The 25,300-nt window shown below is 31.5% G+C and overlaps 2 protein-coding genes across 5 annotated transcripts; one reads left to right on the plus strand and one right to left on the minus strand.

The window, feature by feature from the left end:
• Window positions 1–6,229, minus strand: LOC114400216 (UBP1-associated protein 2A-like). Of its 3 annotated transcripts, none has more exons than XM_028362552.1 (2): window positions 4,676–6,228; window positions 1–3,022 (listed from the first exon to the last, which is right to left on the minus strand). In XM_028362552.1, the coding sequence occupies exon 1, from the start codon at window positions 6,113–6,115 to the stop codon at window positions 4,676–4,678; it is 1,440 nt and encodes a 479-aa protein (XP_028218353.1). In that variant the 5' UTR covers window positions 6,116–6,228; the 3' UTR covers window positions 1–3,022. The 3 variants fall into 3 exon arrangements, with proteins under 3 accessions (XP_028218353.1, XP_028218356.1, XP_028218355.1); XM_028362555.1 differs by lacking the exon at window positions 1–3,022 and adding an exon at window positions 3,124–3,578 and having other exon boundaries at window positions 4,676–6,229; XM_028362554.1 differs by lacking the exon at window positions 1–3,022 and adding an exon at window positions 3,124–3,583 and having other exon boundaries at window positions 4,676–6,229.
• Window positions 6,230–13,988: 7,759 nt separating this feature from the next.
• On the plus strand, window positions 13,989–18,412 carry LOC114399115 (adenylylsulfatase HINT1-like). 2 transcript variants are annotated; one of them, XM_028361227.1, is made up of 5 exons: window positions 13,989–14,129; window positions 14,745–14,802; window positions 15,464–15,553; window positions 17,713–17,830; window positions 17,949–18,412. In XM_028361227.1, the coding sequence occupies exons 1-5, from the start codon at window positions 14,074–14,076 to the stop codon at window positions 18,014–18,016; spliced, it is 390 nt and encodes a 129-aa protein (XP_028217028.1). In that variant the 5' UTR covers window positions 13,989–14,073; the 3' UTR covers window positions 18,017–18,412. The 2 variants fall into 2 exon arrangements, with proteins under 2 accessions (XP_028217028.1, XP_028217027.1); XM_028361226.1 differs by lacking the exon at window positions 13,989–14,129 and adding an exon at window positions 14,247–14,459.
• The last annotated feature ends 6,888 nt before the right edge of the window (window positions 18,413–25,300 follow it).

The following is a 25,300-nucleotide window of genomic DNA, read 5'->3' on the forward strand; positions in this document are numbered from 1 at the left end:
TGTGATGTCCCGAACAAATATGACTACAACAAAGAAACAGATATATGGCTATAGAGGTCAATCTATGCATGTGTAAAAATACAAAAGATGGCTATTACATTTGAACCCCTCAACAGGGACAACGGCGTACACCAAAACAAACTTAGATTATTCGGTGATTCCATTCTTGAAGATCAGCCTCACGATCACCATTCCTCAAGCCAACAACAATATCGTTTCTTTATGGATTCTGAATTCTATTTCCAAGGAAACGTCTGCAAGTTTAATCTACTCATTCACTATTACCCACATGGACGGGCATTAAATATTATAAATTAAATTTATTTTTACATAACAGATAAAATACTTTATTACTACAAAATTAATTTTGATAACCAATACAGAAATTTGTTTTCCATTTCTGTTATGCCCACTCAGGTGGCGTATGACTAGTACCGCCATTAAATGCTTTTACATAGTTTTGATTCAGTGATTCTATAAAATAATTTGAATATATAGAATATAAAAGTCATTAAAATTTTATTTATAACTCTAAATAGCTCAGGAAGCAAATGACTATAAATTTAAATACCAATTTTATGCTTTAAATATTTAGAATGTAAAAAATTACCAATTTAGAATATAAAATAATAATTAAAAAAACCTACAATATTGTACCCATGCAAGACTCGTGCATATATCCCCTTATTATAATAATTATATTTTTTAAAATATAATAAATATAGATAAAATAATACTTGCAAAATGATGAAATAGATTATAAATAACAAAAAAACTATTCTGCCATTATTTTAATAATTTTATTTCCTTCGGCGGAGGACATCATAATCTTATAACATATAATAAAATATAATAAGGTAGGGCGGGGACACTTTCCCTCTTACCAGATTTTATAGGTCATCATAAATAGATTCGAAGATTATTCATGAAAGACTAAAACAAGGAGCATCATCTAACTTGAACTGGCAAAAGCCCAGAACGATCAAAAAGCAGCAATGCAATATTTCATGTTACTAATAAATATCACGGATTCACAATGAATAAAATCATAGAAACATCTCAGAAAAACCACAGGCCATGTATAACAAACCTAGTTCTATTCAACACATTGAATGCAACATGAAAAGTAAAACAGTTGTTTCAAGCAATCGAAGTATCGATATATTCAGATTGAAATTATGTTTTCTATGCCTTTGTTTCAGAAAAGGCAAGCATGCATAATTTATTAGTTTTTCAGAGGGAGGGAAGACGCAAGAACTGATGACTATCTACCAAAGAAGCAAAAGATTGAGAAACCGAGCAACAGCCCTCTTTAAATCCCAAGTTAAATACACAAGGTTTAAGGCTGCAAATTTCTCTAGTAAAAAGCCAGAGAGAGACAACACACTTGCCATTCAACTAAAACAAAGAATAAGCAATTAGACATAATGCACTGCAGCATACCTTCCAGTCCATCAAAGCCACCTATTCATTAGACGATAAGCAGAGCTACAGACAAACCCATTATCACTATCACTGAGTCAACTTCATCTCTAACTTCAGAAGCAGGATTTTATGTTGAAAATTAAACATCCATAAAACACAATTTCAATGACAAAATTTGGTTTCTTCTATAATATAAACATGCAACATTTTGCAAGTTTGAAAGAAAGTTTGAAAGAATTCAGACCAACCAACATGAAGCCTATCTTGCCAGAAACAATACTCTGCTTCGGCAATAACAAAAATGAAAAAGTTTGAGTGATGATGATCAAAAGCATGATACAACCATTCAAGGTGGAATTCAGTACATGCAAAACTTCTAATATTTGGTAGAAGAAGAAAAATTATTTTCTGAACATAAGAAATTTTTGGGAATAATTTGAATAGGTAGAAATAAAAATCTTCCACCTTGAAGATAAGAAAATTGACAATAAAATTTCACTGTAGGTATATTTTTCTGAACATAACTGAATACATTTTATATTCCTGGGAATATCATCATCCCCAAACATGAATCGATTCTGTGTATCAAATGCCACATAAGGATAAAGATTGTTTCAAATCAGTCCTTTGAGAAAAGAAAAACTAGAGAAACAAAAGAAAGAAAAAAGAAATTGCACAACTTTGACATACTTCAAAAAGACAATTTTAAATAAGCATTATGACAAAAGATTCAAAATTTTATGTTAAAAGAGAAGATTGAGCCCCAAAAAAACAAGTGCACTCTTTGTGGTTTTCTGTTGGAAGGAGGTAAAAATCTACATCACATACCTAGTTAAGGAACTCTACTACATAAAAAGATTTCTCAAAATGTGCGAACTTTACAAGCAGATCAAAATCAAACTTAAATGAAAAGCATTTGTTTTATTTCCTTTTTAATTTAAACTGGTTATATTATTGGTGTGTGACTATATATAAGTATGGACGTCAAACCTGCAAAATAACTGCAAAGATTAAGTACACAAACTATTTTAACAAAAGAAAAATGATAAGTTAGCTTCATTCCATTTTATCTTTTCAAGGGGAAGATGGTATTGATAACCAAAAGCACTTGGCATATTATGCAATTTCATTTCAATGATTACATGTCAAAGAAGAATGAAAAAGTAAGAAATAAATAAAGCAATAAAAAACATAGGGAAACTGTATCAAACTACTATATAAAAACTATCGAGAATACAAGAATACCAAGTTGCAGCACATTTGTCCACACAAACATAAATATTTAAAAATATAATTTGTACAGCATCCCAAACTCCTCATAAATGCTGATAAAACTTCAATTTGCAGTACAAAAACAGTTCCACAGGAATTTTTTTGAAGATAAACTAAAAATCAAAATACTACAATATTTTGAAATGGAAGAAAATAAGAAAAAGTAGGTCGCGAAAACAGAACTCCATTTGGTAATTAAAATATTCTGATCATTGTAGTAAGTAACATTTCATTATAAACACGCCAATTGCATCAGCTCCTTAAACTTCAGAACTCAGAAGAATCACCGGGCCAGTAATAAAATACTGATGCACTTATGTGGAATCTGCAAAATGAATAAAAAAACATGAAAACAATTTAATTGGGAAAAAAAGGGCCCAAAAACCAAGCTTTAGCAAAATTGGCTGAGAACTATTGAAACTCAAATAACAAGCTCAAAATAATTTGATTTTTCAAGGTGCTTGGAATATCACATTTGGAAAGGTTTAAAAAACTGTTGCAAACATTCAACATTATTAGAAAACCACGAGCCAACAAAAAACCAAGAAAAATTGTTTTCCACAAGTATAAACACAACCAAGTAGTCTGTACAAAAGACTAGGAATTTCATGCTGCCTTTGGATTTTATCCTCATAGAAGAACATTTTCCGGTGAGATAGCTGGGGATACTTGAAACTGGTATCATTAATATTCCACAAATGGGCACCCGTGACAATAACATTTGATCCGAGTGACTCAACTTCAATCCAATACCAAGGTGTGTGGCCTAAAATGAATGAGCTCACCACCCTATCTTAACTGAATCCTCTCTTGGTAGTTGGTCGATTATCTTGTCAATCTCTTTTCTTCTTTGTTGTCTGTCACACTGGCAGTCCAAGCCTCTGTTCTTCAGTGAGCAATGTTGCAAAACTCAAGCATTGTTCAAGAATGAAAGAGGATTAAAAGATCATAACTTGAGGATGTAACATGGATTGTAAGATCCTTTCTATAATGCAAATGAGCCCAAACATTAAGGGCCCATTTGTTAGAGCCCTTTTCAAATAAAAGTGCCTTTAAAACTAAAAGGTCTGCTTAAAAATTTTTATAATAATAATGTGAGTTTCCAGAAGCTAAAGTAGCTTCTGAAAAGGAAAAAAAAAAAACTCTATTAGGTATGTTTTGGTTTAAAAACTCCAAATATTTTTGTCCAACATACTAATTATGAAATCTACTGATTAACTAGAGCTGCCCAACCATGAAGGGGTACATTCTTAATCCAACAGAGAAATCAAAGAAAAGAACTACTGCTTGTCCTATTGAAAAGATAAAATCAAAAAAGCAACACATAAAACAAGAATGTTTGTGAATGAAAACCTATATAAATTATCTCTGTCCAACAATGCACGTCTGACATATTCCAGGCCACTATCATTCTTTATTCTCGGTTAGTTACTTCCAAAATTCCTTATGTACCTTATCTATTTAGCTTTCTAAAACATTTGCATAGAATACCGAGAATAAAGAATGAGTTGTTTTGGACCAGGATATCACACATTCCTCATCCAAACTCTCAAGACCTCCATTTTCATTGTCTAACATAAATCGTTTCATCCTCATGTCCAGTGACATAGATGGAAACACCAATACTCCTATCAACGAATATGAATGAACATATATAATTATGTTCCAGACAAACAAATATATAAAGCACAACAAGAAGAGGCAACCAGGCATGGCAAAAGCCAAAAAGAATGACCAATTTGGGATCATGCTAAGCAATAAATATATCCTATTTGACACCTTTGGCACTAAAAACCCTAAGAATGTACCCAAACAAGAAAAACCACTACTTTGCTTTAGCTCCCCGCAAAATCTATCCTATTCCCTGCTACAGTTAAAAAAAAGTTCCCAGCAGATAAAAAATAAAGCCAAACAGGAAAAGACACCAAATTATCAAACACACAAAAATGATCACACATATACACCACCAACATCATACCTAGTGCCCCATGTAGGGCGCAGATCCACCACCATATTGCCCTCTTCCGGACCCACCCTGCCCTATCTGCTGATTCTGATTCTGATTCGGATACGCCACCTGCAACCCCACCTGATTCCCATATCCTCCAACAACACCGGGACTTATATTCGGTTGAGCACTGTAACCACCCTGCACCGCAGCCCCTGCAGAAGGCACACCAGGGTTAACTGCAGCACTCGTTCCAATACTCCCCAACAAATTCGTCAGCCCCAACGTCCCCTGCGATGCCAGCAGCGCGGTCAACGCCTGCGCCATTGCCGGATTCAGTGCGGCCTGCGCAGCAGCAGCAGACTGATTAAACCCAATCCCCGGCCCAGCCGGGGCCATCAAGTGCCCGGGCTGCAACGCCGCACCACCACCATACCCAGCAGCAGCATTAGTACCAACACTACCATTCCTCTGAAACTGGGCCCGCTGCGCCTGGGCATTCACATTCCCGTGCTGCTGCAACTTCCCGGCCTTGGGCCCATCAATCGCCTTCTGGCAATGCAAAATGTGCCCTTCAAAATCCTTATGAGGCTCCTCCAATGCTCTCCTTGCACTCTCTGGACTCCTGTAAACAAACAAACAAAACCCCTTAGGTTTTCCGGTAGCCTTGTCAAGCCCCAACGGCCCTTCCTCAATCTCCCCGAACCGCGAGAAAAACGCGAGAAGCTTCTGCGGATCCAGATCCGCACCGACGTTGCTCACGTAGATCTTCTTCTGTGTGTACTCCGAAACCGACGACGACGGAGCCGCCACCGCCGGCGGTGCCGTCTGCGGCGGGTTGCTAACCGGACCGATGGATGCCAGCTGGCACGCCGTCATGCGGTTGCCGATCTTCTTTTGCGGCTCCTTGAGGGCGTTGCGCGCGCCGCGGCGGGTCTTGAAGAGAATGAAGCCGTAGCCCTTGGACTTGCCGGAGACCTTGTCGGTGACGGCCTTGCAGTCCTCGATCTCGCCGTACTGGCGGAACGAGCTGATTAGGGTTCCGGCGGTTGTGTCCCAGCCCAATCCGTGGACAAATATCTTCCGGTGCACCGGATCCTCGTCGGCCGCCCTTCGGATCCTCTCAGCCACGTCTTGGTGCTTGGCCGCCGCCTCGCAGAGAAGGATGAGGAGCTGGTCCTTGCTCAACGGTTCCAGAAGCTTGGAGATCGGGTCGTCGTCTTCGTCTTGCTGTTGTTGTTGGTGCTGGTATTGGTCTTTTTGGTCTTCTTCTTCTTCTTCCTCGTCCTCTTCGTCCTCCTCTTCTTCTTCTTCCTCTTCGACCTCTTCCTCTACCTCTTCTTCCTCAACTTCCTCTTCGACCTCTTCTTCGTATTCCTGAGCGGCATTTTCGGGTTTTGGTTGGTGTTGCTTCAGCGGGGGCTCGGCGGATACAGAAGATTTCGGTGCTACCTTTCGCTTCCTCCCCATCGCTAGTATCTGATTGATTGGAGTGGAGTGGAGTGCGGCGCCTCCAACTACGATTTTTTTTCTGATTAGGTTTTCGGCATCCACCACACTCACTATAATACTTTATACTAGCAGAAACCCTCGCCCTGTGTGTCTGCATAAATTTATACCATTTATTGAATTATAGTATAAAAATCTAAATATTAGATCAATTATTTTTTTATTCCTTAATTTAATTTTTTTATTTTTAATAGATTTGATTGGATTTCTTATTATTTAAGATAAATTAAATTTGATTTCTTTATTTTTAAAAGTTTGAATAGGAGACCAAATTAAAAAATTTAAAAATAAACAAACAAAATCTAATTTATCTAAGAAATCTAATTAAATTTATCAAAAATAAAAGATCAGATTAACTATAGTAAACAGATCTTTTGTTTCCTTCTTGAAGATTTATTCACAGCCTATTTTATGTTAAATTACTTGATATTTTTTAATTATTTTCACGGAATATATAAAAAAAAGTTTTATTTTTTAAATTTTTAAGGATGAATGATATAACCAATTATTATTTAAAAACTGTCCTATTTTTAATTTAAAAATTCAAATTAACTCGTTATTTTATTCTTGTTTTTTTAAATTAATTATTATTATTTAAAAAAATGGTTGTTTAATTTTATTTTTAAAACTCCAAATGCTATTATAAAAAAAGAAAACTGGTAGATCAATGCGAATAAAAAGTGTAGATCAAATGGGTAGTGTATATTATATACTATTTTTATAATCTGTCTTTACAACTATATTATTAAGAAATTATTTAATGATGGGTTTGTACACTGTTATATACACATAGTGTATAATTGTTGCATGATTGATTGCATATTTTATGCAAACACCTACTTTCTTGCTTGCCTAGAATTGACGATCTGATTTTATTTTAATCTCTTTTTAGGATAATTTATTTTTACCCTTTTTTATGTATGTTTACAATTTTCCAGTCAATAGTTACCTTATGTTATAGAGGCAAACAAAGTTAAAAAAAATGCATATGTATAAACATGTATTTAGAAAAAAATATATTAAACCAAAATGTGAATGCATAATAAAAGAAAATGTTACAGTATATCAAATATCACAAAAAAAGAATTAACGTAATAGAAATGTAGGTATACATATGCTTCTTCTGTAAGTATATCATAATGTTCAAACCACCACCATTAAAGAAAAATTATAATTATAATAAATTGTACTCGTACTCAATTACATGACACTTATAATTAAAAATATCATTTGACTTATTTTCTATCTTTGCACCTCACAACTTGAGCCATGAAACTGCAAAAAGCAAAAAAAATTAAGCATGTGATATAAAAAATATAAGAGTCTCATGTGATATAAGAAACACATTACTATTCATATCTCAAATCACACAGGCGAAAAAGATCAAAATAAAAAAAAAGATGGTAAAAAGAAAAAAAAAATAGCATTCATTCTTATTTTAAAAAACCGAAAAATTCCAATAACCACATTATCATATTTCTAAACACACAGGAACATTTTTTTAAATAGTAAAAAATAAAAAAATAAATAAGAATAGTTGAGAACTTAATTATAAATTGGTAAATTTTATAGTTAAATAAATGGAATGTTTAATTAAAAAATTAATAGATTATATAATTTAAATTAAAAAAAAATAGACAATTTTCAAATTAAATGAAAATTGGTTACTTGTTAAAAAAGAACTGAAAAAAAGATTTAACATCAATAAGAGATTAGGACGCTTTCAAAATTGAAATTAGTTATTTTTGTTGCTCTTCATTATTTGTTTATTTTTTGTAAAGGGAGACAATATAATTAAAGAAATTTCTTTAAAAAACCGAAAAGTTTCGGTCATTATAAGAGTGTTTCACTGAAAAACAAACTAAAAAAAAACATAGCAGTTGAAAAATTGATTATTTTTGAAGAGATAAAAAGAAAATTTAAAATTAGTATGATAGTTTAGAAATTTAAAATTAAAAAAAATAGGAGTTTTAAATAACAGCAATTTTAGACCTTGATAATTAAAAAAAAAACTGCCTATTTTTAAATAATAGTGGGGTTAGATTATTGATCCTTAATGGCTGAAAATAACAAATTAATTTACTATTCTAACATTTTTTTTTCTAATATTTTTTATCGCCAATAAGTGTGAGATTTTAAAATTTAAAAAACTGAGTAGTTTAAAAAATGCCAGGAAGAAAGCAATGGTTTGGTTTTTAATTTAAAAATTTAAAAATGGAAATTATGTATCAATTTTTGTGGTAATTTTTAAATTACAAATGGTTCTAAAAAAATTTATGGCAACTTAAGCTCAAACTGTATAAAGGAAAGAAAAATTAAACATTCTGATATAAGAAATATAGGAGTCTCACATTTAAGAGCCTAAATTAAATAAAAGTTTACTTAGAAAAGTAGATTTTTGTCTCTATTACATGATACTTAATTCAATGACATTGTTTCGTGAAAATATGAAAACAAAGACCGTGATGGTACATGATCGGAATGTATCCAACATTGAAGAAGAAAAACACATGGCTAGAGCAAGCTTAAGCCGTTTGACACCCAATCCCAATCATGATCCGCCATGGTCCATTCTGCCTTGCAAAATCTAAATTTGATCTTATGTGACAAAATCTAAACTTGGTTAACCAAACATGTCGAATGTGGTGATCACTGAGATAAACTTTATCATGTCACAATAAATTATGTTAGGGCTTTTAATTTGAAACACAAAATTGATTGTTTCATTCTAGAAATATCATTCTTCAATAACAAAAATGGATATATGCAATGTGTGTTATTAAACCATTAAAAAAATCAAACTTTACTAAAGGTCACTACAGTCAAATGATATTCCAAAATTCTATGGATTACACATATTATTCAATTGATGCGACATTTTTGTGTTCATTAAATTGTTAAAAAATACCAACATCAGTGTATTAGCTCATGATTTTTGTGAATGTGAAACAAAAAACTGATACTTTCAACCTATAAATTTTAATTTTTTGTCTAAAAATAATAGGTGGATGTAGTGTCTTTATCTGGAAGCAATGTGAAAAATATCTTGCAATGACAAACATAAAATTTTATGTGTGTATCCTGTTATTATGCTTTGGTGTCATAACAGTTTGACATGAGATCATATTTTGTGTGCATAACAGGTTCACACTTTATATTACACATGGCTTCAACATTTTCATCTTTATGTATGCTTGACCATTCTACGTGTATATCCTTTATTTATGCTGGAATTTAGGAATGATGGATGAGGATCAGAAGTGTTGGAAAGACATGGCTAAACTAATGATGAAAATTAGCAAAAAAGAAACTCATATGTTCAACACAGTACACATTGAGGATTAGGTTACAATTTAAACACTATCCTCAAATATTCAAGACTTACATAACTTTTCAGTATTGTTTAAATTAGTATATTTTATATGTAGTCTTATGGTGAGATTAGTACGAGTTTTGTTGTCAAATGGAAAGATGAATTAGATGATACTTGGCATCTTCTAGGCAAAGATGACAACGTATACTCTGTTAAATACAACAAAAATCTTCAGAGCCCAACTATAGTGGCTGGTTAGACTTAGCTCAGAGATTTTTATGGATCAACAAACAATAATCAATTAAGTATGACCTATTATGGATCATTAGTTTTCCTGCTGACTGTCTTCAAAAGCAACTCTCAACCACGAGCTTTTCCAAAATGACATTCGTTCTATAAGCAAAATCCTAACCTAATCACGTTCAAAGTCCTATTAAATCAGTATAAAGCAACGTGCAACAGTTTGGTAAGTGATTCGAGACTTTTTGAAATTTAGAAACAATCCTGGATTGAATACTGTATATTTAATATATCTCACATCAACTTAATCTTAATTTCAGGACGTGCCAAGTTCCATGCATTCATTCATGAAAAATGCAAATTTCACGCATGTCAATTTGGAAGGGATTGTAGAATGCAACATTGTCTAGAATCATTGGAGGAAGACTCCAAAAATAGGCTTTGGATGGAGGTATTTTGTAGTTGAAAAAAATTTGGAAGCTAGACAAGAAGTTATTTTTGAGTTTCCAAATCCAAAAGACAACTTTGCTCTATTCTGGATTAATATTTTAAAAAAATTTGTACGAATTTATGTTAGCTATTATATATAACTCTTGGTGGTTTACGATACCACAAATAATGCTTTAGATTATAATTCTATAATTTTGTAAAGTTATTAGCTATCTAAACATCTTTATTATAACAAACATGTATATATTTCCAATTTTATTACATTTGACTTTCATGTACTTCTTTCCATATTATTCCTTGGAAATTGCATGCTTGGGATACTTTCAATTTATGTGGTTGTGTTAGAGGTAATTAATTTTTGGTATCATTTGCATGTTGTTATTGGTACATTTGTTTTATTTAAATTCAAAAATTGAGACTTCCATGATGTATATAAGTGCGGATACCAAAATGACTTCTAATTACAATATCTACTCCTAATTCTACAAATTTATAAATAATGGATACAAAACATAATGATTTGCAGAAAACATAGAATACAACTAAAAAATTGAAAGCTTAATCAGTTTGCCCGTGTATTGCACGGGCTCTTATACTCATACAAATTTAAGATAGAATTACATAAGGTTATTCAAAAAATTGGAGAAAAATTCAATAAATAGAAACCAACAATATAAAAGAAAGTAAAAAAAAAATTGCACTGATTGAGTTAGGAAAATAGTCATAACTCCATAATCATATAACAATTTGACAATGAAGGGACTATAAAGTTGTGAGGATTTTACCTTGGGAGAAGTTGTTATTAGATCAAGGTTGAGGAAGTTACAAGAGGACAATAATATGAAAATGATCTCGTTTATGGAGAAGGTGAGTTAAAGATCATAAATTTGAGCCAACCTTTAGATTAGGATTGCTTGTTGTTTTTGAATCTTTATCATTGGACTTTTTGTGGACTTAAGTGTTTCCTTTTATTAAAAAATTTCTAATGTGAATCAAATTTCTGCATCATCAATTTGAGATTTTCTTTTACAATAAGAAAAAAAGGATGGATTTAGATAATAAAAAAAATGAGAGAGTAACTTGCCACAATTTGGATGAAATGACGAGTCAAGGTTGATTTACCACAAGAAATGAAATTCATTGATAAGAACCCAAGGGTTTCAAGGAAGAATCAAAGAGAAACACTCCCACTGACAAGCTAAAAAAAATTTCATTGATAAAAAAATGTCTCTACATGTGTCATAAGAACCTATTATATTAACACTAATGAGAAGACCTATGTAACTAAAAAAGGCCCAACATAACATAATAAGCCTTAATAAAAGAAAACATTTAAGTTCACAAAAAACCCAACAAGTCTAATTACAAATATCCAAAAATAATAAGCAATCTCAATCTAGAAGTTGACTCAAAATTATGATCTTCAACTCACTTCCATCATCCTTTTCCACAAATAAAATCATCTTCCTATTAATGTCTCCTTGTAACTCCCTCAATTTTGATCTAGTAACAACTCCCAAGTTATGATCTTCACCCTTTTGTAGTCTTTCATCACTAAATCCCTTATACATCTATTAAAAAAAGTCACCTATAGTTGATTATTACAAAGAATACACACAAATTTAAAATATTTATTTAACCCCTTTTATTTACATAATTATGGAAATGATGGTTTAATATTTTTTTGTTGGGAGTAAGAAAATATCTTTGAGAAGTTTATTTGTTTGTTTTTACCTAAAAATGAGAAAATTTTTGAAAATTTATCCCAACTTCAACATTGATAATTCCTACTTATTAGGGTTTGTTTGGAAGTAGTGAAAATGGAAGAAAAGAAATTTAAGAGAAAAGAAAACACATATAATGACGTTTTTTCTTTTGTTTGGTTAAAGAGAAAATGAAAGGAAAATAAGAAGAAGAGTTGACTACAAGAACCAAAATTTTAAGAGGGATGTATTGGACTAGGATTTTGACGGATTTTAAAATATTTTTTTTATAAAAATAAGTCTTAAGATATTCAATTAAGATTTTTTAAATAACATAAATAAATATTGTGATATTCAATTAATATTTTTTATAACTTAAAAAGTCCCCTCCTTTGGTATTAAAAAATATAAAGATTCCAGGGGATTCTTTTCTAGTATGAATATTGATGGATTTTATGTGACTTTTCAATAGAAAATATATATCAAACAATCCGAGAAAAAATCTTCAAATTTTCCTAGGTTCTTTCTTCTCATTTTCTCATTACTCATAATTCATTCTTTCGTGAAGACAATATAAATATTCATGTATAACACTTCATAACCTTCAATACCTTGATAATTTTCAATGATTGCATGTTCATTTATCAGTATCATGTACAAACTACTTCTCTTTTCTTTTGCTTTTCCGTAACAACTTTACATTATTAAGATATAAATACAATCATTTATTATGTAGTATGGACACGTTGATATTTTGGTTCACGAGAACTCTATCTTTTTGTATTTGTGGGGGTTTTTTTATGACACTCCTGGTGACTTATTTATACAAATACACTCATTATGAGTTAGCTTTATACTTAAACGAGAATTTGCTTCAACATTAGAAATACTAACAAACTTGAATATATTTTCTGACATGAAACATGTTGGAAAATTTGGTTGATGAAAAACAATATCATTTGTATCAATGAATTTAATTTACTAGCTTCAATTTATTATCCAATAAAATTTACTATTAATGATTTATAGTAGATCACCTTGGCATATGATCCATCAAACCAATGTCCTAAAATGATTTGTGTGTCAATTAACTTAAAAAAGGTATTTAAATTGTATGAAAATAATTTGACTTTTATCGAATGGGTGATCAATATTTGAGACTACTTGACAATACAGTCAAAGTGCTTATAACAAACTATAATTAATAATTTTATCTTGCAATCAAGACTACTAAATAATGAAACGCCAACTTACTATGCTCACTGGTGCTTCTACGGTGAACTTATTGGCAAATGGTCCACGGTGAAGAAGTTTAAATAGTTTGATTTTAATAATAAGAATCACAAGCAGTAATAATAACTATAATGATTATAGTGCCTCCTATTAAAAATAGTTTGTTTGGACAGTATTTTAGAAGTTTCTGATATGTATATTTACTTTTGAGAGGAATTTCGAATTAATCAAAATATGATGAATTAGAGGATTAAGATAATTTGTCTTTTCAAAATAATTAAAAGCTGGATAAAACATAAAAGATTCATTTGTTACAATTTTTTAAAGGGTCACTTGTTTTAAAAAAATTACTTTTAAAAAATTTCATTCATTTATTTCAGCCTTTAAAATAATAAAAAAGTAAAAATAAAATTCTACAGAATCAAAAGTTATTTCTTTTAAAACCAGTATTTCTTTTTTAAAAACAATTTTTATAATTGTAATGAAACATAAATTAGTTTTTTTCAATTTTTTTTTTTGCAATACGGGAAAGGTTTTTTTTTTTAAGTTTTGAAAAATCATTAGATCATTATATTAGAATTAGTTTTCATTTAATCTGTAATAAATTGGTCTATTATATAATTAAAATTAAAATTTATTTTGAATAATTAGCCTATATTTTTAAAAATTTATGAAAAATAATCATTAAATTATTTTATATCAAAATCATTCTTTTAAATTTATAACAAGTCACCCATTTTTTTTTTTTAAAACTACATAAACATAAAATATAACTTATAGACACACAAAAGTTTATACCAATTTCTTATAAATTCTACCCATAACAAATACAGCGGATTTTTTTTTTTTTGACAGAAACAAATACAAAGAATATATGTAAGTAAAAGTGTGTTTTGTTATCATTTCTCAGTAACAGCGACATAAATCCAGAAACAAAAAGCATTGTTTTGGTAACCTGGTAATATATTTTGTTGCACTCTATGGCCTCAGAGACAGAAGCTGCTCTTGCTGCCACTCCCTCTGATGGTCCCACCGTGTGAGTTTTTTTTTTTTTTTTTTTTTTTTCATTTCTCCGCTTTCTTCTCTATCCTCTGCACGTTTTCATCCTCCATTCTTCTCTCTCTGTTTAGTATTTGCCTGTCTTGCAAAATTCCTTTGTGGTTTGTCTGTTATATGTTCTGTTTTCCTCTGTCATTGTGCAAAAACCCTAAAAAGTTTACTTTTTTATGTTGTTAGGCTTAGAGGGTAGTAAAATTTTATTAGCTTGCTTTCGGCATAGTGGAAATGCGATATCACATGGCCACAGAAATCGGCGAGTTTCTTTGTGGGTATCATTTGCTGGTGATTCTGTGAAGATATATGCCCGGTTGAGTTTCAAAGTTACCTATTTCTATAATGGGTTAATTACTTTTTTTTGTGTTGGCGTGTTGGCATATGATAGGATTTCGCGTATTTTGTGGGGATAAATGTGCATCGTTATTTCCTCTTTTTTTGAACAATCAAAGGTCTGGCCTTTTTAATGATTGAGGCAGGAACAGGACATGATACCATGTTTCTTTTTATGATTGTTTATTTATTTAGTTATTTATTAATCTATTTATTTATAGTTCATAGTGTTCACATACTTTCTCTTGTATTCTGTGATGGACAGATTTGACAAGATCATCAATAAGGAAATTCCTTCTACTGTGGTCTATGAGGATGATAAGGTGCTGTTTTATGCTTTCTTGAGTCTTTTTTTTTTTTTAATGTTTGAAGATGTGACTAAATTACAGATAGAGAGGATATTAAATAAATCTTCAAATGCCACACCAACAAGAGATGATAGCGTAGAGAAATTTGCTATCCAAAGCAAAAGTTTTCCTATAGTTCTCATTTGTTTTTTCAGTTTAAATGAAACTTCAGGCTCTTCCTTGTTGTTTCTGAAGTCTTCTTGTTAACGTTTCATTATGCTTTAGAGTCTATACTTTGATCAGGAAAACATGTAAAATAGTTCAAAGGGTGTTCCATGTTAAAGGAAACTAAGCATTGTGATGTGATATTTGAATTGACTGCCTTAAAAAGAAACTAGTTTTAGTTTTCTTGCTGGGTTGCACATCCTTATCCTTACACATGGCCCAAGTTCGGAGTTGAAAAAGGTTAATGATCAATTTATGCCAGTACTTAATTTTTTGCTTATTATTGTATGTATATGGATATTCCAAACTCTCAGTAATCTCCCTATGTTAGTTTTCTACTGCTCTTATATTCTTGTTTTGTTTAATGCCTTGACAACATTCGTTTAAATAAGTAAAACGAGACTCTGAAACTAGCTAAAATATTATTTAAAGATGTATTATAACCTTTTATCTTTTATTTTCTGTTTGACAGGTCCTTGCCTTTAGGGACATAGATCCACAAGCTCCTACCCATATTCTAATCATTCCTAAAGTTAGGGATGGGTTAACTGGTCTGTCCAAGGTATTTGTTAATGACTTTTCTGCGTCTGTAGGCATATTATGTTGTCTCAGACGTTCATTTGAAGATCATTTATATACATGTGCTCAGTATGCTCAATAACATTATTTATTAATTATTATATGAAGTAAAATATATTTTTAAATTCATGTAAAAATAACATATGATATAGGAAAATTCACAATAGTGATAGATTTCCTTCAGTATCAGCATACTGGTAGCGGGAAAGGCTTAATTTTTCTGATGAAAAAGATTGTGCAGCTTGTACACTCATCTAATAATACTGCTTTGAAGTTGTTATTTGAGGACTCTATGGCTTGGGAAAAATTACTTAACTGAATCCCTGAAAGTTTTTCCTCACGTGCCAGCTAACATTGCTACTGTCCATTACATTGTAGTTATGAAGTGTGATGTGCGATTTTGGATCCAAATTAAGCTGTGTAGATATGCAGAGTTTAGGAGTGTTGCTGTCTGTTACATTGCTTTGTAAACTATGTGTATTCTTCTTCTTTAAATCATTTATACTGATGCCAAATCTTTATTAGGACATAGTCTAGTGCTTTTCTAAGTACTATGATTTATTCTGCTATGAAATTGGTTCTTGATAATTATGTAAGGTTTTTATTCATAGAAACTCATTTTAAAATCTGGTTTGGCTTCTATTTGAAGGAACTTTCTTAACTTCTTTTTATGGTGAATCTAGTTTGTCGTTCTTTACCTTGCACAGTTGCATTGCACTGAAGCCCAGATGTCTTAGTCTTGCATTTCTGAAATCCAAGCTGTAGGCAAGCTTTATACCTCTGAAATCATGATTTTTTTGAGGGAGGGGCTCTTGAGCACTTCTGTATGCTGTCTAGCTTGCCTTTATAATTGTTTCTTTGTCATTGCTATCCCAACATATTGTTAGCAAGATGTATTATATCCTGAAAATACCATCGAGAATTATTACTGTTAGGATTCTTCTTCAATAAATCTCCTAACTCAACTCAATGATGAGTTCTGTAACCAATTAGAACAGAAAAGAGGAACTGAAGAAAGGATTCAGTTTATTGAATCACTCTTCTCTCACAAGGGCACTCCCTTGTCTAACAATACAATTCTCAAAACCCACCCTTTCCTCTCCAAGAGAAGTGGCTATTTATCCCCCCTTTTCTGACTAACTCCCCTAACAGAATAACTGTTTCAACAGCTAACTATCCTAACTGTATTTCTGTTACTACTCATTGCCCTTTGTTTCTTCTCTTATATACTAACAAAGGCCTTGGTTCAGTGTAATATTGACCCTGAGACTCCTTCCTAACAATTACTTAGTAATACTCTGCTATTTTTGTGGTAGGTACTTGATGTTAGTTACTTTCTTGTATAAGGTTATGTTACCTGTTCTATATTATAATGGGATTACTGTCACTATTTTTCTAAGCAGTGGAATAACATAATTAACTGCATTGCTTGATCCCTTCTAGTAAATCACCTGTTATTTGATGATTATCAAAGTAAGTTAATATTTGTGAACAAATTGAGCTAAGTTAGAGTCTCTATGATCTAGTTTTTATAAGAGTTGGTCCTTGACCACCATTAATCACTGAAACAGATCTTGTCAGCTGATCTCACCAAGATTCACCATTTGTTCCTTAATCTATTTGAATCATTTTATAATTTTTGCAATGTTACCATTTCCTGCTCAGTTGATATATTAGTTTGTTTGTTGATGAGTTAATAGACACAATGAGGCAGCGTTTATTAGATGTGTTAGAACGGGATGGAATATAACACATGGCACATCTTGGAAATATAACAGAACATAGCAAGTTAAAAAGTGAAACATTTTAGTTATACTAAATCGACAGAACCAAGGAGAACAAAACCATTCCATTCCATTCTACTATCTTAATATATTTGTCTTGTGTGGTGTCTATACATTTTCATGCCCATGGTTAAGCTTCTCTTGAGGAGAGAAAAAGGAAAACAAACTGTATGTGCATGTATCTGGGGATGGCAGTCATTATGCACAATTATTCTTAAGAAACTTCTTTTTATTTATTTATTTAAATTGGCAAATCAAACTGAATGTTGAACCTTTCTATGCCTTGGATCACCACCTACAACTGTTTTACATTTTGTCTTGATTATTTATTTATTATGGTATTGTTTCCACTTTCCAGGCTGAGGAGAGGCACTGTGAGATTCTAGGTCGACTTTTGTGCACTGCTAAGCTGGTTGCAAAGCAAGAAGGTCTTGATGATGGCTTCAGGATTGTAATTAATGATGGACGAGACGGGGGTAAGCATTCTTCTCCATGTCATTGCAGTAACATTGGTCAATCAGATTTTATTTGATTTATAGGTTCTTGCGGTGTTTGTTCTGTATTTTTATTGAGGTGAGGATTGGTTTTTGGCAGGCCAATCAGTTTACCACATTCATGTACACCTCATTGGGGGACGACAGATGGGCTGGCCCCCTTTCTAAAATGTGAAAAGATTCGTAGTGTCACGGTATGCCTTTGTGCAGACCTGCAGTTATACTCTGCTTATGCAATCTATAAATAATGGTTTTAATTTTTAAATGACTAAGTAGTGTCTTCATGTTACACCAAGAAACTATGATGTTGTGTTAGATGGTCTATACTAATTATGTTTAAACTAGTGTGTCAAATTTATGCTAAAACCATATTCCAAAGTCGTTTATGGATTATGGTTGTTGATGGCGTTTCAGTTTTTCCTATGCTATGTTATAATTCCTGCACCAACATTAGCAGAATCATGTTTGTGGATAATGAGATACTGCTGGGCACATTTTTTTGCATGTGTGGTTTTGTTTTGTTTTTGAATTGAATTGAGAGGTGTGGGGGTGAGTTTGAGTTTATTACTGGTTTTCATCTTGTTACAAACTTGAAATTATTGATAATAAATCTCAATTTAGTTTGGGTGTTTTTGTGAAATTTTTTAAGACAAGAAACCACGTAATTCATTTTTTCCCCTCAATTGACACACAATTTAGTCTCAAAACCAAATCCATGAGATCAAACAATGCTTTCCAGAGTTTTCCTTGCTATCTTTCGTGGGTGGAGAGACTCCAATAAAACAGGGTAGTTGAATGCACACACCGATGTATTCTCAACATACTCTTGGTGTCAAAATAAAATTTGATTTCAGGGCCAGAAAAAACATGATTGTTAGAGAACTATGTTGATTAATAAATCTCTGCTTTAGAATCCATTGGATGCAAATGAATCTTCAAAATTAAACATTGTGCTGATGAATATTGAGCAATATAAAACTTGATTGGTTGCCAAGGCCCTAAGGTTTATACCCAACATGGAGTTGTTGACTATTTTGAGACTTTTTCTCCTGCTGTTATAAAGCTTACCATCATGCGTTTAGTGCTTGCTTTTAGCTGTAACCAAGGGTTGGTTCCTACATTTACTTGATGCAAACAATCATTCTTACATGGGGATCTTAATGAAAAGTACACGAATGTGCAAACGAGTTTTCAGTCCATTCATTCTATTCAAGTCTGCTAACTTATTAAGTTCTTACTTCTTATATGGTCTCAAGTAGGCCAACAAACAAGAGTCATGCATTGTGCTGATGAAAATTGAGCAATATAAAGTTTGACTGTTTCCTACTTTTCCTCCTATTATAAAGCTTACCATCATGCATTTAGTGCTTGATTTAGCGGTAACCAAGGGTTGGTTCCTACTTTTTCTTCAATTATTCTTACATCATTCCTATATGATACCTTCGTTTGAGACTTCAGAATATGCTTAATTGTTATGGAGTTTGTCTGTTTTTGCTAATAAATTTATCAATAACTCATCTAATCTTTTAAGTTTCGTAATCACCAAAATTTTAGGCCCTCTTTACGTTAGATATCCTTTGTTCCAACAAGATATTTGATTAGGACTACTATATATTTCAAAAAATTCATGTTATTTGTGTTAAATATATATTTTTTCCTTGATTTATATATTATTTTAGCATAACATATTTTATTGGATTTATTTAATATATGTTGTTACTTAAATTTTTATATGGTTTTAATAATTCTACTCCTAGACAATAGGGTAAATGCATATTTACAAAAATATTTTGATGCCCAAGATATCGGAGTAATTACAGATTTGAGAAAGAAAATTAGAATGTTTTTCTACTCATTGTCCCCCATTAAATAGAATGGAGTTCTAAAATATCATAGGTCAAGATCTTCAAAATGGAAAAAGTTATTTCTCAATAACATAACGAAAATAGGATAATATGTAGAATCTTATGATCGTTTCCGTTTAATTATCAGTAAAATCTCTTTACATTACAGCTCACAGCCATACGTAGTATTATTGTTAATAAATGTTTATTGGTTTGAATAAGACATATTATTTTCATTAAAATGGCTAATATATTAATTAATTAAAAATAAAATACTATTACGCAACAATGAACGTAAAAGCATATTGATTAATAACATTAAAGGATCTTCAAATGATGGCATTGTTAGAGAAAGGTGTTTATCAATAACATTAGATTATTGATGGCTCAAGGCTGGCAAGTCCGATCCAAGCTTCTCATATTTTCCGAAAGCAAACAGAAGTACTCCGAGGCATATTCCTTAGTTTTTTTTTTTGGGGGGGGTATAAATTCCTTCCTAGTCTTGTTTTGACAATTTTTTTTTTTTGTGTAACCAGGTATAACCAATTTTTTTATTTGACATTCGATTAATTTTCTTCAATATTACAGCTTATTTTGAGATAAAATAATACATTTATGAGACTTCATATCCAAATAAGAGAATAAATCTCAAATCTTAATTAAAAAATTAAAATATCAAATCACTTATACTAACAATTTTTTTTTGTTTGTTTTTAACATTTGCCCTTTAATTCATTAGAAAACAAAATATTGATTAATTAGAATATTATTTGGCTTAATATATGTATTTTTTTACATCAATATATGTACCGCTAAGTTATATTAATACTCAGAATAATAAATATGAATTGCAAAAACAATATATTTTAATTAAGTTATACAATATATTTCAATGTAAATAATATTATTAATTAAGACAATACCATTTATATTATTTATTATAAATAATATTTTATCACTCATAAATTTATAAAAAAATATGTATTGTTAAATTATATTTTTGGGTTGGAAGAGATCATGAATTCAATCCAGACTGGTGCGTACAGAAAAATATTTATTAGAAGAAATAAACCCTTAAATGAATCTTAATATTTGAGAAATTATTCGTTAACTTTGATCAATAAATACTTGGTTTAGATCAAAATTACATCTCCCAGGAACTAAATTCACTTGGTTTGTTTTCTAGGACACTAGGGAATTGTCATGTAACACAATATACATTTAAGGGATGTCATTGATTTATAAGAAAAAGGGGGGGATGTCATTAATTTACATGATTCCGTGCAAGGTGTCAAGTCAATATTTTTTGATAAATAACATTAAAAAATGCATATAAGTATGGATATGGTTGAAAGGGTGGTCATCTTCTTTTACCGGTACGCCTATGACACCCCATAATTAGCCCAAAAAAACAGATGTTGAAAAAGATTACCCAGAAAAGCAACAACCCCCAACCAACTTTTGTAGCTCCATTTCCAAACGTAATTCTGTAGTAGTACTAGTAATAAAAAATCGAACGTTGCATAATAAATTCTTGTTCAGTAATCAACAACACGTGATGTCTCTACTTATATAAACAACAAATGCTTGCACAGTGCTTAGTTGCTTGTTGGGTTAAATTAAAGTAAAAAAAGCTTGGGTTTTGATTCTCCATGCCATGGCTTCTCTTGTACTTCTTCTCTCTCTATTTGTGCGTCCCAAGATTAGAAGCCAAGTTTCCACTGTTGCTGCTTCCTCCTCAGATATTAAAGAAGATACTTCAACTTGGCATGTGAAATGGGAAAAGCAAAGAGAAAACAATGATCGAGATAATGGGTTGGAGGATATCATGGGAGAGAAGATTCTGCAAGAGCCAAGAGTTTGTATTCATTTGATTTAGTCAAAGAGATATCTATTGGTCATGAATCATCGTTTTGTGATAAATTATGATTGTCATCCTTGCAAAATGAACGAGTACAATGTTCAATTTATCACTTTTAGTCATTTTTCTTTAAAACTATCAACTCTGCTTGTGCCCTGTTTCTATTTGTAAGCTGAGATATAATGCATAAAGAAAGCATATTGGAGGATTACCAAATTATTCTGCTAGCTCCCTTGATGCTTTACGTAGGAAACCTAGATAATCATAATGAACTCACAATTCCATGGTTTGAGAGTGCAGGCACGATGTTTATGGCTTGGTTGTTCAAGCTTTTAAAAAATTGATTTGAAGAAGGTATAAAAAAAGTAATTTATTTTTTAGATGTTTTATAAAAGGCAAAAGCTTGTTTTTTAAAAATCTCAATAATCAGAAATCTTATTTATTTTAAAGTTAAACAAATTAACTAAACTAACTTTTTTGTTTAACACTAGGAAGAATATTCGAGATGAATTTCTGAAATTGAAATGATCCGTTGTAAGCCAAGCTTATATGGGGTATTTATGAGCCAATTTGTTTAAAACTAAAATAAATGCTTTTTAAAAAAAAGTGTTTATTTAATAAATAGAAAATGATTTTCTAAAGTAAAAACAGTTTAGACAAACACACTAAAAAAATAAAAATAAATTATTTTATTTAAATAAGTATTTTTTCAATAAATAAGTTTAGATACCCTAGCCCCTCAAACAATAAAGTTAGTGGTCGGAAAAGAAAACCAAAATGTATTGTTGGAGAGTTGTTTAGTTTAGGCTTGTTAGACGGCTCTTTTGCTAAATACACCAGATTTGCTAAGTACACCTCATCTCTTTGTTTTCTTTTTTTATCATCAATTATACCCTTTTAACCCCCCCCCCCCTTCCCCCTTTTTTTTTCTTCAACCTCTCTCTTCCTTCACACATGCTCCATTGCATCCACTTTTCGAAAAACATATTCTGCAACCCTCACCATGTAAATTTGATGAAACCATTGTAGAATAAAGGAGGGAATGAATGATACTACCATCATTGTCAAATAAAGAGAGGTCAAAGTTGCTTGGGGGTTGTAGGAAATCAAGATCCTGACATTTGCTCGCTAATACACAAGACGATTGGAAATTGGTTTGCAGGAAAGGCATGAATTGGTTGATTTTGGCAAAGGAGGAAGTGGAAGCAATGGTTTGCATTTGTTGTATCTAGTGCGGTGATGCCATTACTCCAATCCAATGGGTTGGAAAGCATGAAAAATTGGAAAGTATGTGCATGACTTTCGATCCATTAACATAATGGGTGCATGACAGTATGTGTTTTTTCTTGTAGTGGTTATAATTTGTTAGTTGTATTTACATAAAAATATGAACTATAAATTTAAATAGATATTCTATATTGGGAAGCAAAGAGTGAGAGTATAGAAAAGCTAGAGGTGAATTGGGTATGCTTGGTGGTTTCATTGATAGCAGTGGCTAGTTCTTAAGAGTCTAGGTTGTAGATGTTTCCTAAATAGTGGGTGCGGATGAAGAGGGTTTAAGATATGGGAGGCAGGGGGGGTGTAAAAATAGGGTTTAAAAGGCTATAACTGATAATAAAAATAGAGAGAATGGAGGGATTTACTTAGTAAACTATGAGATGTATTAGGAAAAGCCTTATTAGACTTACTTTAAGGGCCCAATCAAGATGGCCCAAGCTCTTTATTCAAGTATATAGTATATACCTATGTATTCAATGATGTTCATACTTATTAAGCCTCAATTAAGGTTTCTCAAGCACTCTGTTCAAATGAATTTCCAGAATATTTATCCGTTCCAAAAATAAATTTCAAAACTTCATTTCACGATTGAACATATTTTTAGAAAATATTTTTTTTTAAAAAAAATATATGGGGAGTGTATAAGTAAAATGAGGATGCATTTAGCAATGTAATATGCTAATTTAATGACATTTGTCCTTATCCAGCATTAAGGTGGCCCAAGTCCTTTATTCAAATACGGATGCTGCTATTCTCATTCTCACCCTCATTTCTGCTCTTGCACCTCCATTTTCCCCAAAAACAGGCAAAGACAATTCTACCCTCCCATAATTTTCCCGTATCCCCTTCCCCCACCCTTATCGAAAGCCATCCTGCAGCGCAGCTCACTCAATGTTCCTCCATTTTTCATTCTTTTCCTCCTTAACCCCATTTTGGGTCGCTTGTAACCCCATTTCATGGAACACTTCAGGCCTCATTTTCTTTCGTGGTTATCGTTGGTTGGTCTTTGTTTTCGTTTGAAGTTTGAAGGTTTTTTTTTTTTTTTTTGCATTTAGGTCTAATGAAATCACGATTTCATTTTTTCAAGGGATGAAACAAAATTCTGATTCTAATATATGTATGGGTAAAATCATAACGAAATTTTTATATTATATATTTAAATTTAACTCATTCTTACAAAATCAATTTATAATTTAATAATTGTGATCTTTAATATATCTTCTCATGTTGAGGATTAAACATCTCAAATGTAAAATTTACGGGATTAAATATTTGTGAGTCATCCAATGACTACTCGATATTAGATAACATGATTGGTCCAACAACAAATACTATTTTAAAATATAAATTTTAGATCTAATTCAACTTTAAAAAAAATAACTTGTAAAGTAAAAGTTACTCCATTTATATATATTACTTTGTTCCTATTATTAATCTAGGTGAAATGTCCAAGGTTGAATTCATAAAATAGAATAAAAAACGTGAAATCTCCAACATTCAATTCATAAAATAGAATAAAAAAAGAGACTTAAACCTATCCTCAATCCAACCGACGACACCTCTTTATATAGCTGTTGTTGTTGGGAATCAATTTACATTAATTAAAATCAAGATATTAAATACTTGTTCTCATTATGAGCCTCCACGTGATTAAAATGTATAAAAAAAATTCACACATTTAATACAATTACCAATAGGCTCTGGCAGTGACAGTGTCAAGAATGCCCTTTAAAATGATTCTGTTTTCTTTTTGTGACGATCTAAATGGACCCAGGTAAGTCTCTCACGTCCCTTTCACTTCAAATTCAAAGTGGTGAATAGTTCTCATGCATTATTATGCCCATTACATGTCAACCAATAGTGCATTGAGTTAGATTTTGCTCAACTAATGATGCTGCCGCATAATCCACTCCTCACGTCTAGTCCTAAATCCACGAGCTGTAAATGTGGCCACAAATCACTTTCCCACATTTAATTTTAAATAATGCATGATTCACACACTCACTTACACATATCAATTTGTATTTATATTATTTTTTATTATCATTAACCACTCCAATATCTCCACAGTGCTTAAATTTTTGATAATTATTGATGATCGAACACTTTAACATCTAGATGGTATCTGAAAGAGAAAGCTAAGGAAGAAAAGCTGGAAAGTGATGAATCAACATTTGAATCATTGATGGAAGGGATATTTAGATTTAGGTCTTTTCGTTTGAGTTGAAACAAAATAAAAAATAAGAAAAAATGAAACGTAAAAATAAGATGAGATTTACATTTTTACATTCTAATTCAATTCAAATATTTCATCTTAATTTATTTTTATTTCATTTCTTTTCATTTTACGTACATATCCTTGATATCCACTGTGTCTCGAATAGAATTATTATAAAAACCCGAACAGATAGAATTTAATGAGTATCCATCATCATTAGTTACCATTTTATATTATCAATTTGTTAGAAA

The sequence above is a fragment of the Glycine soja genome, chromosome 19, assembly GCF_004193775.1.
Source record: "Glycine soja cultivar W05 chromosome 19, ASM419377v2, whole genome shotgun sequence".
Taxonomy (NCBI): Eukaryota; Viridiplantae; Streptophyta; class Magnoliopsida; order Fabales; family Fabaceae; genus Glycine; species Glycine soja.

What these genes read in the sequence shown, in the direction of transcription:
- LOC114400216 (XM_028362552.1), bottom strand. Translation starts at nt 6,115, where the DNA reads ATGGGGAGGAAGCGAAAGGTAGCACCGAAATCTTCTGTATCCGCCGAG.
- LOC114399115 (XM_028361226.1), top strand. Translation starts at nt 14,320, where the DNA reads ATGTTGTTAGGCTTAGAGGGTAGTAAAATTTTATTAGCTTGCTTTCGG. An exon ending in TGGTCTATGAGGATGATAAG is followed by an intron (nt 14,803 to 15,463) that starts GTGCTGTTTTAT and finishes TCTGTTTGACAG; the next exon opens with GTCCTTGCCTTTAGGGACAT. An exon ending in TAATGATGGACGAGACGGGG is followed by an intron (nt 17,831 to 17,948) that starts GTAAGCATTCTT and finishes GGTTTTTGGCAG; the next exon opens with GCCAATCAGTTTACCACATT.